At 34.4% G+C, this 13536-nt stretch overlaps 1 protein-coding gene across 3 annotated transcripts in view; it reads right to left on the bottom strand.

Moving 5' to 3' along the window:
• Window positions 1–13536, bottom strand: part of PHIP (pleckstrin homology domain interacting protein) — a 128018-nt gene that overhangs the window by 73005 nt on the left and 41477 nt on the right. For all 3 annotated transcript variants that reach the window (XM_032650798.1, XM_032650799.1, XM_032650800.1), the window contains exons 8-12: window positions 6579–6800; window positions 6189–6289; window positions 1880–1950; window positions 330–430; window positions 193–233 (exon numbers count right to left, since the gene is read on the bottom strand). In XM_032650798.1, coding sequence (XP_032506689.1) covers window positions 193–233; window positions 330–430; window positions 1880–1950; window positions 6189–6289; window positions 6579–6800 — 536 coding nt within the window. The remainder of the gene's footprint in view (window positions 1–192; window positions 234–329; window positions 431–1879; window positions 1951–6188; window positions 6290–6578; window positions 6801–13536) is intronic.

The following is a 13536-nucleotide window of genomic DNA, read 5'->3' as shown; positions in this document are numbered from 1 at the left end:
ACAGATAAAACATAAAGCCGTGTTCACAGGCATGTGAAGGCTATATTGACTTTTCATTATAACTAGTCAAGATCTTTATTTTAGGTGGCTAATTAATATACAAATCTAACTAAAACCTGACCATAAGAATTGTCTTTATTTCATAATTTAAAAACTGGAATTAAATTTGACAAACAAAAATAATTATTTTACCTGTTACTAGTGTTGGAAAACTGGATACTGTCAACTTTGTCCTATATATAAACAGATGAACAAAAAAGAGGATCCTGAATATAAACCGTTAGACTCATTTAAATTGTACTCATCTAACTCTTTTCAGCAATACTTACAGTATGAAACTCCAATTCTGATATTTTCTCGGGCTGACCTGATCCAAAAAAATAAACCCTAATAATATGATCTGTGCTCCCTGTGGCCAGAAACATTCCACCTGAGGAATAACACCAAACATTTATGAGTGAGACACAATGTCAGAATCTCTGGGAATTAAATAATAAATGCAAGCAACATTATCATAATATATGTTGAATGACTAATATTTCATTCTAAAACTATTCATACTTATCCTAATGTATATAATACACCTAACCTGAAATTAAGAAAGTTTGCTAACATAAGCTTTGCCTGGGAAGAATTTTTCAGTATTTATAGAAGCTTTCTTCTAACAAATGATTTCACCAAGTAACTACATAATCGTTAAAATTATCAGTCACCATTATTAGAAAACATGTCTTTTAATTCTGCTGAAATCCCTCTCTTGCCTCATTTCCCATCTGTTAAAATCCTATCAAATTTTTAGGGTCCAGCGCCTTCACTACAGGCTTTACAGACTTGCAATCAAATACGCCTGTTCTCCTCTGAACTCTCACTCAGACTTTGTCCTGTAGCAAATACATTCTCCTCTGCATTACAGTTATTTGTATATGCAATTTACTCTCTCTTGGAATCAATACCCTCCCATAGTGCTGAAGACAGTGCTATATATAATCGCATCTAGAGTACTCTGAAGCATATGTAGTGCCTATAATTACGTTACTACTAGAAGTAAAACTGTCTTCATGGTAGTAGCAGTGGAAATCTAGAAGCTAGTAATTAAAGATGTTTAGATATTAGTATGGCAAAAATAGATTCATGTCCTCAGTTTGCAATCTCTTATCTCAGGTACTACTGCTCTCCACAATTATGAAAGGAAAAGAAAAGGTAAAACCGGAAATAAACGTGGAAGGAACTGGTATTAGGAACATTAATTCGTGTTTCATTTTCTCATCAATTCGCTTAAAATCTCCAGATCATAATTTGTTTAAAAAGACTCTAATATCCATTCAAAATGCTGCTACATAAACTCAAAACATAACTGGAATCTTAGCATTGCTACACTGCTACCTTTTAAAGAGCGAATAAGAATAATCTGGAGCAAAGTAATTAATAAAGATGTACAAATATCTATCAACCTATTTTACTTAGCTATGTGTGACTCCAAAATCCATAAAAATATAAAACAGATTTAAAACTACTTTTCTTTCAAAGAGATAACTATTCAAAGATTTATTCTTTCAAAGAGATAACTATTCAAAGATTTATTCTTTAACAGTCAATTTTGAAACTATTTTATCCCTCCTACCAAAGAATTATGGTCTTCTTAAAGAAAAATCTTAATCATTTATACACTCAATCAAATGAGTATATAAGCTAAACTTGAGCAAAGTTCAAATACTTATAAACTAATTTACGATCATCCCCTGGTATGCGCATGAGAATATGATTTATATTACAACAGCAAGTATTTTCCAAAATTTTATGTGTTCCACTAGAACCCTTTAAGTGGAGAATAAAACTTATACAACTTTAAGTGGAGAATTAGGAAGAAAAAAAATCTTACCAGCACTAAAAGAAGAACAGATCATTTGAACTCCAGGCCGAGGGCGCTCTGTAAATTTTGCAGGTCTCGGACTGTAATACAAAAAATAACCAATTAAAAATATCTCAAAGGGACCAGCAACACCAGAACTCAGCTGTCTCCAAAAATAACTACAGAAGGACAAAATTAAATAAGAAGCAACAGAGGGCTCCCTTCTTAAAAACAAGTTCAAAATCATTATATGTCATGATCAGCAGGATCTTGTGGAAACTTTAGACACAGGTTTTGCAGAAGCTCCTGATTATACAACAATCCACACATGAAACAAAGCCACTGTCACACTTGGCATGTAGTTATCGGTTACACTCACTTCTAATCATCTAATCCAATTTAACAGGTTCTCAGTTTTATACAGCAGAATAGCAATGCACAAATATATAAGGAAATACAGGTCATTTGTAAACATTAGCAAAATAGGTGCTGTCTCATTGGCATATATACACCATCAATCAATAAATTTTTTCAATATTAGACAGTGTTAATTAAACATCTCCCTCTGTTTACTTTCTATAAAATATGCCCTTTAAGACTCCAAAAATTAAGAATCTTACATTCTAGTGAAAATCTGAAGACTATTTGACTCTCACATCAACTATAATGCTCATTTAGAATAATGATCTATAGGGCTACCCTGGTGGCGCAGTGGCTGAGAGTCCACCTGCGGATGTAGGGGACACGGGTTCGTGCCCCGGGTCCGGGAAGATCCCACATACCGCAGAGCGGCTGGGCTCGTGAGCCATGGCCGCTGGGCCTGCGCGTCTGGAGCCTGTGCTCTGCAACGGGAGAGGCCACAACGGTGAGAGGCGCGCGTACCACAAAAAAAAAAAAAAAAAAAAAAAAAAAAATAGTGATCTATAGAAAATAGGTCACACTCAACTATACTTACATTAATTGTATAATTATACTACAGATCATATGTTTTATATTAATGCTATTGACATTAATGCTTAGTGCCAACTATACTAAAGAAAATTAAATTACAGATTTTACCCATACCAGCTCCAATATATGTACAATGTATACGTAATGTTCCAATACAGCGATCATATTTAAAGCCCTTCTTAACATATATTTTGACCAAGTTTTTCCTCAGAATATTAGGAGAGAGAACTAAAAAATAATTAGAGCCTTCAACCAGAGTGCACTGCATAACTTTCACAATCCACAACTACTGAACACAGAACGGTTTCCATCTTGTGGTCATTTAGGGAAAAAAAGTACAAAATACTTCTGATCTATCAATTATATATTCTGAACAACAGAACACAACAAAAACTATTTTCTAAAATTTTAAAAAATAAATTTGTAAATTTTCTTAATATTAACAGACTCTGATACAGCTGAGCATAACTGATATGGAGAAAGAGAAACTTACTAAAACAGTTAAAACCTAAACATTTATTCAGAGGAAAATTAACTCTAAGTAAATTTATCTGAAACTATAAAGGCAACTAAATGCACTACTTCCATTAGTACCTTGCAGACTGTGGAGCTGCGTTTTTATTAAGTTTTGGCACAACTGCTCATACATGTGCCAAACAACCAGTTAGTTAGCACTCATAACCAGAACATGCAAATAATCATACAGATTGTCATTTCAAACGAATGTTAATATTTTTAAAGAGAAAAAAACAGATAAGCAGGTACACATAATTTATTTTTAAATGTACATTTGAGGAACTATTTCGAGACAAGGCCTAGAACTCAAGACTCTTCTGAGTTCCGTTCCCAGTTCTGCCACTTATCTGTGTGAGCTTAGGCAAGTTAACGTTTCTGTACCTCAGTCGTCTAATCTGTAAAATGGGGGGTAAATATGAGAACATATCTCAGAGTCCCAGAGAGAATTAGATGAGTTTAATGCACATAAAGTGCTTCGTTCTGTGCCCAGCACACTCAGTAAATTATTATTAGCATTATTAGTATTTTAGTAGGTTCAACCAGTTCAAGATGGTCCATCAAGAAATAACTGCTATTTGGTTTGGCCTAGTGGTTAAGAGGAGGTCCTGACAGTGCACTTCCAGTATTTGCCTCAGTTTTCTCTCCTATCTGTCCTGAAGATAATAATTATACCTTCCTCATAGGGGTGTCATAAGAATTAATGAGGTAACAGTTATAGAGTGCCTAATACTAGGCTTGACAGACTAAGTGCTTAATAAAAATTTGTAATCATTATTATCATTTGCACATTTTAGGATTCCAATTCTTTTCTCACATCTGTCTAGGCTTGGACACCTTCCTCCTACTCAGAAATCTCTTGAGCCAGTTTTCGAGTCAACCAGCCACTCAAATTACTCATCTAAGAAGCAGCATCTTTACTAGTGGGAGTTGTTACCATATACATAAACCCTATATAAAAGTGAATTTATTAAGAGATTTGGGTTTCCAAAACAGATTTCATTTACTGATAGAACTGATTCTTTCAATTAATGCAGACTGGGTTGCTGAAGTCACTTACCCCAAAGATTATTCAAAAGCATTACCGTTCAATACGATTTTTGCCTCTGATTAGTAATTAAGGCCGCATTTTTCGGCAGTTATCAACCATGTACACATAAAGAAAGGAAAACAGGCATCTCAAAGTCTGCGTGTGAGGAAAATTACTCTTACTTTTATGCCTGAACTCAAGCTAAAAGTTTTCATGGGACAATTATAATAACAAATAGAATATTACTTTTAAGTAACTAGAAAAAAATTTTATGTCCAAAAATAGGAAAATCACTAAGCAAAGTATGGAACAGCTCAATGGAATATAATGCAGCTATTAAAATTATGTGAAAAAAATTGTTAGGGTAGTGGGTTTATGGGTGAATCTACATAAAGGTTCTGAAAAAAATCATTTATATGGAATACATCACTTCTCACTTCCAAATAAATGTTACTGTACTTAGCAATGTAATCCTCCAGAAGCACAAAGTGAGAGCTTAATTTTGTAAACACATTTTTTCTTCCTATGTTGATTCGAAAATTGCTGATCACTTTTTCTTCAAAAACAAGACAGGACAAGACGAAGGTATCAAAATCAGATCATAAGGAGGTAAAGAATACTCAAAGGAGAAAACAATTAACTACTGCTATTGTCCATACTCGAGTGAAACATTTCAACTTTTATCTAAATGCCTACAGAAAGCCTTTACTATTCTAAATATTAAGAATGCAACTAAAGTGAAATCAGCTTGCTTTCTCCCAAGAGCCAAGTCTTTGATCACAATCCTTTCTGCAAAAGAAGTATAGTTTGCTGTATTATGCTACCCATGCTGCCACAGCCCCCTAAATGCCCTGCCATAAGAGGCACTATTCAGGAATGTTCACACATATGAGGTTTATCTAAACATTACTGTTTCGAAATAACAAAGACATACACAAATTATTTTATTAAATAACTCAATTTGGGTTGATAGTTTATAAACAGATGTCAGAAACAATTATTGAGATATATCTAATCTAAATGAGTTTTTACCTTGAGAGCTCAGAGATGGCCATTTCAACACTATGGAATCACTGTATGCACTACCTCCCCATTCACAGATTTCCATGGGGTAAATACAGCACTTCTCCCACTATATCCAGTTAAGAGGTGGCATGACACAGCACAGAACCAGAGGGCAGGGAAATGTTACAGTCCTGGCCTTGCCATTTTTAAAAACTTTTAACTGTGGGAAAGTTGGTTAACTTTTCTTTGCCTCAGTGTCCTTAATCTAAACATAATATTGTGCAGACAACTTATTTTGATAAACCAAGGTATTATTATAGGTGAAAACACAAATGCAAAATGCTATTATGGGGCAGAGGGAAGGGTACATCTATCTACCTTGATATAGTTCAGTGAAAATTTAATGATTGCATTTTCCTAAATTTCCCTAGATCTACAATAAAATCCAGTCTATAGATGCGATAACAGAAATAATTACAATTCTTCTATAGAACTAGGAACTCTGAAGATTATGTTCTCAGTACCAAAAGGAGTTACTGATATGTAACTGCAGCATACAAAACAGAAGTGGTAATAAGACAGGTATATTCTGAAAGAGCTAGGGCTAGGAAAAAAGATAAGAGAAAAAAGAAATAAACATGTTAACAAAAATCTTTCTTTAAAGCATGAAAAAAGGAAAGCATAAAAATGAAAGAGATCAGTGAAGAGACAAAATGAATTTGTTACTTACTCAAGGAGAAAAAAAAGTAAAATTATTCCTATTGTTGACTACTTCATACTTTTGTGATTTCAACCATTAAATTATACACATTTATTCTATGAAATAGAAGAGCAACTGACTTTATTTTAAGGGTTCCAGCATCCCACAGCCAAAAACAAATAGTGCCATCTGCCCCAGTAGAAGACAGATATCTCTTTGAGCCACTGCACAATGGTGAGAACTGAAAAACAAAGAAAAAAAAATTTTTACAAGAGTAACACAGTCCAAATAATAAACCCATCTTGACCATACAAACAGCAACTAACACAGTAAGAGAACTAACAGTGAGAGAACACTCAGAATTGACGAAGGTCATGGCTACCACGTTATTTAAAGTCCATGTACTTATAAAGAAAAGAGAAATACTCCTTTTTTCATTTTAGTTGGCTTTATACAATGGATAATAAAAGTGACTTCTTAAAATTTACTTTAGATTATAACAAGGATTTTGCAGAGATTAAAACGACTACCTGTAGTGACGTTATAGATGCACTGTGGCCCTGAAGAACAGCCAAAGGCGCGCATGTTCGCAGACACCAGACTCGGATCATTTTATCACAACTTCCAGCTGCTATCATTGTATTCTCATAGTTTACAGCCATGTCTGATATTTCAGCAGCATGGCCTCTTAAAGTAGCTAATAATCTCCCATCATCTGTTGCCCAGATTTTCACAAGACAGTCATCAGAACCCTTAAAATAAAAATGGATATTAATAGAATTAACTCTAAATTTTAATTGGAATTCTTAACACAGATTAAAAAAAAATCATATCTGTTACATCCACTTCCCAACAATTATAATTTTAAGTACTAAAAAGTGTTAAATACTTGTGTTATGAATTTTCCTCTACATAAGACTACTTTATTAAATTATTCACTTATAAAGAATACTTGTGTGCCCATCATCTAACGGGAAAAGTAGGATGTTAGCAATAGCTAACATTTACCTATGGTCCCCTACCCACTACCTATATGGTACCCTCTATATAGAACCTTGTAAAAGAATCTGAACATCTAAAATAACAAAATTATAACTGCAAAACAAATGTAATACACAACAGTGACTAATCCTATCTATGTTAATATAAAAATGAAAGGAAGCATATTTGAGGCTTTTTCTCCTAAGAAGCCAAAATCTATGATACATGACTTTCCCATCACTGATCTTCAGCTAAATACATTATATATAAAATCACCCATCAGTTATAAGAAAAAAATTAATTTTATCTGTATGAAGTCAATAAAAATATATATATATATTATTTGTTTGTTGCAGCAGCATAAGCTCAGGAAGAAAATGTAAAGAATACAGAGTTTCCTATGAATTCCTATATTTACAAATAAACACTTCAATTTCACTTAGCCAAAGCAGCAGTAAGACCTTTTAGACTTTTTTTTGTTCTCTAATTTTCCTTATTCATCCTATAGCTCAAAGTTTACTCTTTTACCAACCTCTCCCTATTTCCCCCTAGTTTTTATTATTAAAAAGTTTTAAACATACAAAAAGTAGAGAATATTACCATTAACCTCATATATCCATTCCCCAGATTCAAAATTTATCAAAAGATTGCAAAGATTGTAGTTTAGAATTCTTTACAATCTTCCAATCTAATTTGTTAAAAAATACACACACAATTTTATCTGATATTAGAAGGTACTTAGAGGATCTACAAAAGCAAGTGACACAGAGAAAGAAGTATCCGCTTCATACTGATGACAGACATGACATATAAATGATCACAAACACAGTATTAACAGCATATGTTAAATGCTGTACCTTAAACCACATTCTGCCAACACTACCTAGAGCACTCTCAATTAACTATAAAACCAGTTCTTCTGACTGACCTTTGAAGCAAATTAAATTGGTTACCAACCACTGAAGACTAGTAATAAAACTTAACTTTGGTGAATTATTCACATGAAAATCTGGTATTCCCATCACGTTCACTTAATCTCAAGCTCTTCATCTATAAAATAAGGAAGTTAAATTGGATGATCTCCAAGGTTCCTTTTTAAAATTCAGTGATTCATGCATTCATTTATCCATTTGCCTTGCGATTAAATATGTGCCAAACACTGGAGATTCAAGGGTGATGAATAAAGACGTAGTATTCCTGTCCTTATGAAGCAAGGCAGAAGAATATAAATGCAATAACATGTCCTAAGTCTTATACTGTTAATCAGTAGAGATCTAAAAGGAGAGCAGTCTGTTTTTCCTCAAACGTGGAGAGGTAGAATCTGGAAAGGAATCCAGAAGCAGTGATGTTTGGACAGTCAATACAATGTAGTAGCTTAAGAGCACAGACTCTAGAGGTCAAGAAAAAAAATGGTTAAAAGATCAATAAGAGAATTAAAATTACATCAAAAATGTCTCTCTGGGCTTCCCTGGTGGCACAGTGGTTGAGAGTCCGCCTGCCGATGCAGGGGACACGGGTTCGTGCCCCGGTCAGGGAAGATACCACATGCCGCGGGGCAGCTGGGCCCGTGAGCCATGGCTGCTGAGCCTGCACGTCCGGAGCCTGTGCTCCGCAACAGGAGAGGGCACAACAGTGAGAGGCCCGCACACCGCAAAAACAAACAAAACAAAAATGTCTCTCTAACACAAGTCAGTAAAAGAGAAGCAGAAGAACAAAAAAGAGATGGCACAAATAGAAACTATTAGTAAAAAGGTAGAAGTAAATCCAACCGTATCTAGAATTCCATTAAGCGAGAGAATGGGACCTGGTGCAACCACTTTCTACACGTTTGACCTTGGAAGAGTTACATGTACCTTCTTTGCCTCATTCTTCTAATCTACACCTACCTCATAGGGTTGTCGCAAAAAAGAAATGAGTAAATGAAGGCAGAGCGCCTGGCACAGAGTAAAAGCTATATATATACATATTTTTATATATATGTGGACTATCTACTATTACTGCTTTTGTTGCTGGTAGTATTCTTATTCTTACTTTAATAATATTCTTATTATTTTAAAAAGAACAAATATTCCACATGGCAACTAGAGAGAAAAGTATGATCAAAGGCATGAAAATGTGAGAAGTTCAGGGAACTGCAAGTAGTCTGTAAGCTAACAAAGTGTGAGGTGAAGGCGAGAGGATGAAGTCAGGGAAGAACTGTGCAGGCCCTTTTATGGGATACGAAGGCGTATGGTATGTAATGGGGATCACTTAAGGCGATCAAGCAGGTGAATATCAGGATCAGATTTGTTTTCCAAAGATCATCCTGGCATCAGTATGAATTAGGCGAGAAAGTAGGAGGCCAGATGAAAGTTGTTAAAATAGTACAGGCAGGAGAGAATGGTAATATTGTTATTATAGAAGAGAAGGATCAGAAGAGATGGCTACAACAGGTATTTGGGGGAACAAAATGATGAGGATTACATCCCTGCCAACTGTGGGAAATGAAGAAGGAGCCTGTGTGTAGACTGTGATTTCCAGAAAGCTGGTCTACAACACCACCTGGCATTGTAGAAAGAAGTGCACTAGGTACTTGTTGGACAACCAAAAAAGGCTTTAAAACATTTATTCAACCCTCAATTTCTCTAAATTCCACAAATTAAGTCAATTTATTCACTTCATTTGCTTACCTTCTAAAAACTAAGGCAATATTTGCCTCTGATCTACATTCACAACAAAAATAAAATTTTAAGTATGCTAATACAGGCAGAATATATGAAAAGAGTAAAATCATGTCATCTCATTATTTCTTATGTATCTGAATTAAGAGTCTGCTGTATATTCTGCTATAGAAGGTGTATCACATATTTTCCATGTTAACAGAAAAAACAAAACAAACAAAACCCACACATCTTTTTGACCAAAATGCCAGCTTTCAATGAAAAGGACAGGGGCAACCTGTTATCTAAACTCAGCTTCCAGTGACTTTTCACTAATTAAAATTGAACAAAAAGCCCCACTATATTCTTATTGAGTTTATTAAGTTCACTAATTTAATATTACTTTATAATTCTGCTTTATTTAGACAAGTACTAAAAAAACCCCACAAAACCAAAAACCAAAACTTTTGCTTTAAAAAAACCCACTGTACACAATTCCCCCTAGTGTGTAGTATCCCAACTAACCTTTCTTTTCTTCCATTAAATTGCAGGAGAGAAATTTTTCATCGTACTTTCACTCTCTTCACTATCCTCTTTTATGATATAAAGTAGTATACTATCCCCAACCCTTAACCCTGCTCACAGAACTCCCGGCAGAATTTCAAACCAAACCCTAAAGCATCCTCAGGCAACTTCTATTTCATCATTCATTACTTGTGATCATTCATCTGTTTTTATGGAAATGTGAAACTAAATATGATTTGACAAAATTCAACTAAGTTCTTTTAAAATGACTATCAGAAATACAAGTACACATAAATAATTGTTTGAAAAGGACTGCAGACAAGAAGAAAAATCAAATTTACTGGGAAAACATTTTTTAAAGCACCATAGATGTGTTTAAGTTGAATGTGGAAGGATGAACTAAACTTTGATAAAACTACTCTTTTTAAAAAGACCAAAATGCAGAGAATTTGAACAAATGATCTTTCTTCCCAGAAGCCTACCTCAAATGTTAGTAAAGTCAATAATAAACCAAAGAGTAGGACATTATAAGTTTTCAATCAAAACTTTAAAGACAGTATGGACATTAAAGCAAAAGTAATGTTATTTAAATGGTGAAAAGAAAGAGATGGACAACACAGGCACAGGGGTCAGCCTTGGTAGGAGGGACACATAGGCTCCTAGGCTTCACGAGGAGGGAAGAGGTATGGTGGAGATAGCAATTTTAAAGCAGGCAGCAAAGAAATTAGATGATTCTAACCTTAGCAAGTAAGACAAATATCTGAAGATTATTTCCTTCAAGTGGAGAAGGGGGAAACAAAGAAGGAACCAAAAAAAGGTGAGCAAAGTTTGAAAATGTGGTGGAATTTTAAGAGCAATAAGAAAAAGGGGAAAAACCTGGAAGCAACAGTGAACTTCCTGCTAAAATTAGATAGCATGATTTTAGAAAAATATCTCAACTGACAAGTTTTTTAAGCAAAGTTCTAATGCCTAGGGGAAAACGAAGTATTCATTTATTTTCAGTAACATCTAGATGTTGCTGCTAGGACTGGGGATTTCGCAAGGTGAGAAAAGTTGGGAGTACAAAGTATAAGTGGGAAACTAGAAACAAAAATTAAGCTGGAAAGGTTTTATCTGAGGAAGGTAATAGAAGGTAGGGGTTTTAAATGCCTGTTAGGGAGTTTGAATTTAACCTGGTGAGGAAGCTTCTGAAGAATTTTAAGCAGACAAGGCATAGTCACTATAATATTTTAACCATGATAAGTTTTAAGAAATACACGAACTCGTGAAAACTGAAGATGCTTTGATGGAATTCATTTTTAAATCAAATTATAATATTAAGCTAGTGGTTAATGCCAAGCAAATGTAAGACAGTAGTGGATCATTAGTGTCACTTTTCAATAATGTAAAATTGTCATAATTACCATGAAAGAGTACTCATTAATATGTTATCATTTGTCTGTTTACATCAAACCTAGTATAAAGATAACAAAAAGAACAAGTAGCTCTGGCTTACATAAATCCCCAAACAAATGAGATATAACAAATTTACATTGCTTTCTCTTAAATGTCAAGACATCTCATCAATGCAAAGATAAAGCCAAGAAAGCTGAAAGAGCACCTTATCTCTATCCTGAATAAACAACAATGTAGATGTTATTTGTGAAAAGGCTTGATAAAGGGTGGAACTTAAACAAAATTTAGATTTGCCTAAACTTACGAATTTAAAGTACCCTATAAATTTTCTTATTCCACAGCCACACCTAAAGCCACACGCACAAAATGATTAAGGCAAGTGCCTTTAAAACTGTCAACATACTCTGTAGCTTAGGACAAGAGGAAGGAAACGGAATCAGACATTTACTCTGGAATCATTATTTCTTTAGTACTTTTAAGTAGACTGTTGGCACTAATGACCCTTTCAGCGTACAACTAGATCTCTTACACTGCAGGTAATTCTCATTTTATGTCTATCTAAAAGAGGTTCCTATTTTGTGAATCCCTTTTGGAAACTCAAAGTTTCTTCAAAATAAAAAGTGTGAGAGGCAAATTTCAGATAAATAAAAACAAACGCTGACATTCTCTATAGTTAAGCCCAGGCAATAAATGTATTGTACACATTTGCTTTTGGTATTCTGGTAAAGGAAGTTCAACAGGTCTCTGTGACATGGCTTTCTACTTTGTCATGAGCTTGGGTATTAAAATGCTCCTTAAAATCTACAAAAAACGTCCTACCTACTGATATGAAAATTTTATGAAACAACTTCAGACACAGGGCCTTCTTCAATCACTTAAATTCTATGTAAAAACTAAAGCAGAACCTAAGGTCAAATTTCAAGTTTCTGGAAGACAAGTTTTAAAGAGCTTAATTGAACTATTTATGTATATATGTATTTATTTATTTAAACTAAAGCTAGAAGATTAGAGGTAACAACTATGTGAACCATTCAATGATGAAGAAAACTACTTTACAGGATGGAACAGTAAGTGACAAAGAATTGTGGACTTCTGTGAGCAGAAAACCGCACACACTTGGAAACAGTACATACAGCAGGTTGATTCTGCTCAGATGACCTTAAAATTAAAAAGTAGATCTGTAAGCCTTTCCCTGCTAAAAGAGAACATCAATTGAAGAGACCAACCAAAGATTACTACTTTGACATAAAGATAAATTACGTGATTTTTAATCTTATAGTGTCTTGGAGAACTTGGCAGTCCTTGGCAGAACCAAAAAAGAGAATTCTCATTTCTCGCTACTGCTGCACAGCTTATGAGTCAGGTTTCACCTCTTGATGTCATTAGAACAAACAGAATTAAATGTTAAAACACCGTATATATGGTTATGCATACTATAATGTCATTTTCTTTTCAAGCTAAAAAGTAGCCTATTCAGGCAGCTTAAAGTGCTTGTAATTTAAATTTAGTTCAATGTTTTTTTCGAGAAGAGGCTATTGATTTTCTTTCTTACCCATCTATCAGACCCCTATTTCATTTCCCTTACAAATTACCCTAAACTTCAGTGTCAATCATTTCAACACACGCCAAATTTTCTCACTCCCTTGTCCACCTAAACCACCAATGACTAACGTTGTATCAATGTAATCATCACTTGCCCTTATCCTGCTCCCAGATACCAAGTACCATTATGGAAAAGAAGACAAGGACACTAAATCTGCAACACTGCAAATTCATAACTCCTGTTTGTCTGGAAGGCTAAGGCTAATCAGCAATCCTTTTCCCCCATTCATCACTCTTTCCTTATCACCAGGTTTGATCACTCATCTCTAGAACCCAGACCCACTCCCTAACCAAGACTCTTATCAGGTAAAATATTTCACTTTGAAAAGCAGAATCTGTTCATTGT

Source organism: Phocoena sinus, chromosome 12, assembly GCF_008692025.1.
Source record: "Phocoena sinus isolate mPhoSin1 chromosome 12, mPhoSin1.pri, whole genome shotgun sequence".
NCBI classification, from domain to species: Eukaryota; Metazoa; Chordata; class Mammalia; order Artiodactyla; family Phocoenidae; genus Phocoena; species Phocoena sinus.
Note: the sequence above shows the minus strand (reverse complement) of the source record. Positions and strands in the feature narration are given on the sequence as shown.